Here is a 3388-nt window from a genome sequence, read left to right as displayed (position 1 = left end):
ATTTGATCAAAAATACAGTAAAAACAATAATATTGTGAAATCATTTTACAATTCACAATGTATGTTATATATTTTTCTATTTTAACATTTAATGTATTCATGTGATGGCAATACTGAATTTTCAGCATCATTACTCCAGTCTTCAGTGTCACATGATCCTTCAGAAATCATTCTAATATGCTGATTTGTTGCTCAAGAAGCATTATTATTATTATTATTAAAATTAATGTTGAATATTTGTGTGGAATACATGATACTTTTTTTAGGGTTCTTTGATGAATAGAAAGTATAAATAAATATAGAACTATTTGATCACTTTTGATCAATTTAAAGCATTATTGCTAAATGACCATGTTATTTTAGTATCATTGAGATACAATTATTGTTTTTATGAATATTTTGAATCCGTTTTTATTTTTATATTTTCATTTTCTTTATTTTATTTTTTTATTTTCATTTTAGTAAATTTGTTGTTTTTGCCTTTTTTTGTATTTTTTATACATATCTATACAATGTTTATTATTTTTTTCAAATGAGAAATGTTGCTTTGGCAATTACCTGAAATAAAAAGATTTTTATATATATTATTTCAGCTAACGTTTAAGTAACCATTTTTATGGTTTTACTTTTAGTTTTAGATTTAGTTTTAGTTAACTGTAATAACCTTGCTGAATAAAAGTATTAATTTCTTTTGAAAATCTTAGCGGCCCCAAACTTTTGGAAAGTAGTGTATTATTATTCTTACTAGATTATTGTGCTGTTAGCTTAGAAACAAACATCAAACTGTATTGAAATCGATTGTAAAGTCTCCCACGTGCGGCCTAAGAGTTGCTGCCAATTTAGAGTGATTCAGATCGGTCTCTTTTGAGGATCCGTTTCAATTAGTTTCCTGCCTTAGATAGTTTTACACTTTTAACTTTATACTAGGTTTTGGAACAGAGTCTCGATATTACCATAAACCATAATGAATTCTGTATAAATATTTAAAGAGAAAGTACACAGTAAGCAACTATCAGTTTGCATACTTGGTGAGGACATTGGAGAGCGGCAGTGGTTTTGCGACTCATCTTCAGGTAGGTTGAAATATTAGACAGGTGTAAGTACCTTCTGTAAGTGTTTATTTTCTTATGCTGGGATCTTTTAGCTGCTCTATCCCCGTTTGATGTTCATTAATAATGCAGAAAATTCTGTAACCAATGGACTGCTAGCTTTAGAGGTAGACGGGGGAAGTAATGGAAATGCTGGCATCAGCAAAAGGTACGTGATTCTGTCTTGAAATTCATTTTGGATTTATGAAATGCAAAAATAGTGCAATGTTTAGCAGTAACTAACATCTTAGAGCCATTTCAACCAAGCTTTCACTCAAATTACTAATATTAGGACTTATGAAAATGACTTATTTGAGTCGATTCTACACAGTTACGTCAAAGAGCTCTGAATGAAATATTTTGTGTCTTTTCTTTTGAAAGTACTTGGACGGGAATATCCTGTTTTTATGTTAAAATAGTGTCCGAACTAGTCTTCTGCCCTTGGCTTTGATTCGTGGAAAGGTTGCGCTGGTTTCGTTGCCAAGAGTCGGAGACCCTGTTGGTGTATTTCCTCCTCTTCTTCTTAACAGGAAGTCCACGCTAGCTGAAGACATAGCATAGAAGGCGTTTCCTGTGGGAGGTATTATTAACTCTGTGGAGAGAGAAATGAAAGACAAAGAAATACTCAGAAAACATAAAAAAAGAGATGTTTTTCTTAAATAATCAGTTTAAATAATTTTGTTAAAATATTTCATTTTTTAAAAATATATTTCTATAAATAAAGAATTTACTTTGGATTAAATATAAATTAAAATAAATATGAATTAAATATGTATTTATATACAGTATATACACTACTGTTCAAAAGTTTGGGGTCAGTGAGATTTTTTTGGAATGAAGTCTCTTATGCTCACAAGGCTACACTTTTTTGAATAAAAAATGTATAGTAAAATAACTTGTCTATTTGAAGATATTTTAACATTTAATTTATTCTTGTGATACAAAGCTGAATTTTCAGCATCATCACTCCAGTCATAATGTCACATGATCCTTCAGAAATCATTCTAATATGCTAATTTCCTGCTCATTTATTATCATTGTCAATGTCAAAAACAAGTGTTTGATGAACAGAAAATTCAAACGAACAGCATTTATTAAAAATAGGAATCTTTTATAACATTATAAAACGTCTTCACTGTCACTTTTGATCAATTTGTGTCCTTGCTGAATAAAAATATTAATGTCACATGTGAATGGTAGTGTATATATTCATTTATATTTGTTTTATTTGACTGACAGCTGCCTGTTTTTATATATCAAGTCCATAATGTCCCTATGTCCCATCAGTATGCCCAGAATAATGTTTTCCACATTTTATAATGCGTTTTCAAAAAACGTACAGCACATTATGACATGAAAAATGTGACATCACCTTTCCCCTCCGGCAGCAGTTGGATCAGCTCGTATTTGGACACTTCTTGAGCATTCTGGTTGTGCTTCTCTAATGCAGAACTGATTACAGTGGGTGTTTTATCATTACTGGTGACCTGAGGCAGCACAGAAAAGAAAGTATACATTAGAACAAAGAGCGACTGCATACATATTAAACAGGAGCTGACATGAAATGCCAAAGATTGTCTGATGTAACTCTGGACTGATGCTGTGAAACACAGAGGTTTCAAAGCCCAAAGTGTGAGTTACTTTCATTTGAAAATGTCTTGCATTTGTGTTTGCTAGACTACCAGAATGCTTCTGTATAAGTTGCCGTCATGTAAATCCATCCGTATCCTGACGATTCTCATATCAGGCCCCGCCTCTGGTTTGTTATTGGTGGGGTTGTTGCCGCAGGAGACAGACCGCCGATGTGATTTGACAGCTGTAGTGGGTGTGGTCAGGACGGAGGGCGTGGCATCATTGGGCGGCGGTGACGAATCAACATCCAGACAGGAAACGGACGGGGATTTCACATGCTGAAATAGAGGTAATTATGACAATACTCTTAGGAATAGTTCAACAAAGAATAAAAAAATATTTCATCTTTATTTGGGTTATTTTGTCTGTTTTGCTCTTAAATCTCATGTTTGCTCACACAAATTCTTAAAGCTCAGACATTCTGCTAAATGTCTGCTTTTATATTCCACAGAAGAAAGACATTTGGGTTTAGAGCAACATGAAGGTGAGTAATAGATTATATACTTTTTATATTCAGGTGTCAAAAGATAGAATATTGGTCATAAAAGGTGAGTATATGAAATAAAAGCCATATAAAAATCAATTGTTCTACACTACCAGTCAAAAACTTGGGACACATGATTTTTCAAAGTCGTGAATAAAAAGATTATTGGATTATTGTTTACAAT

General features: G+C 32.2%; 1 protein-coding gene across 1 annotated transcript in view; it reads right to left on the bottom strand.

Annotated features, from left to right (window-relative positions):
* Positions 1-660: 660 nt before the first annotated feature.
* LOC107728450 (ral guanine nucleotide dissociation stimulator-like) overlaps positions 661-3388 on the bottom strand; it is a 24408-nt gene continuing 21680 nt past the window's right edge. Inside the window, exons 18-20 of the mRNA XM_016538611.1 lie at positions 2771-2998; positions 2461-2575; positions 661-1680 (exon numbers count right to left, since the gene is read on the bottom strand). Coding sequence (XP_016394097.1) covers positions 1499-1680; positions 2461-2575; positions 2771-2998 — 525 coding nt within the window. The 3' untranslated portion in view covers positions 661-1498. The remainder of the gene's footprint in view (positions 1681-2460; positions 2576-2770; positions 2999-3388) is intronic.

Source organism: Sinocyclocheilus rhinocerous, unplaced genomic scaffold (genome assembly GCF_001515625.1).
Source record: "Sinocyclocheilus rhinocerous isolate Xijiao unplaced genomic scaffold, SAMN03320098_v1.1 scaffold66, whole genome shotgun sequence".
NCBI classification, from domain to species: Eukaryota; Metazoa; Chordata; class Actinopteri; order Cypriniformes; family Cyprinidae; genus Sinocyclocheilus; species Sinocyclocheilus rhinocerous.
The sequence above is the reverse complement of the archived record's forward strand: the minus strand, read 5'-3'. Positions and strand labels throughout refer to the sequence as shown.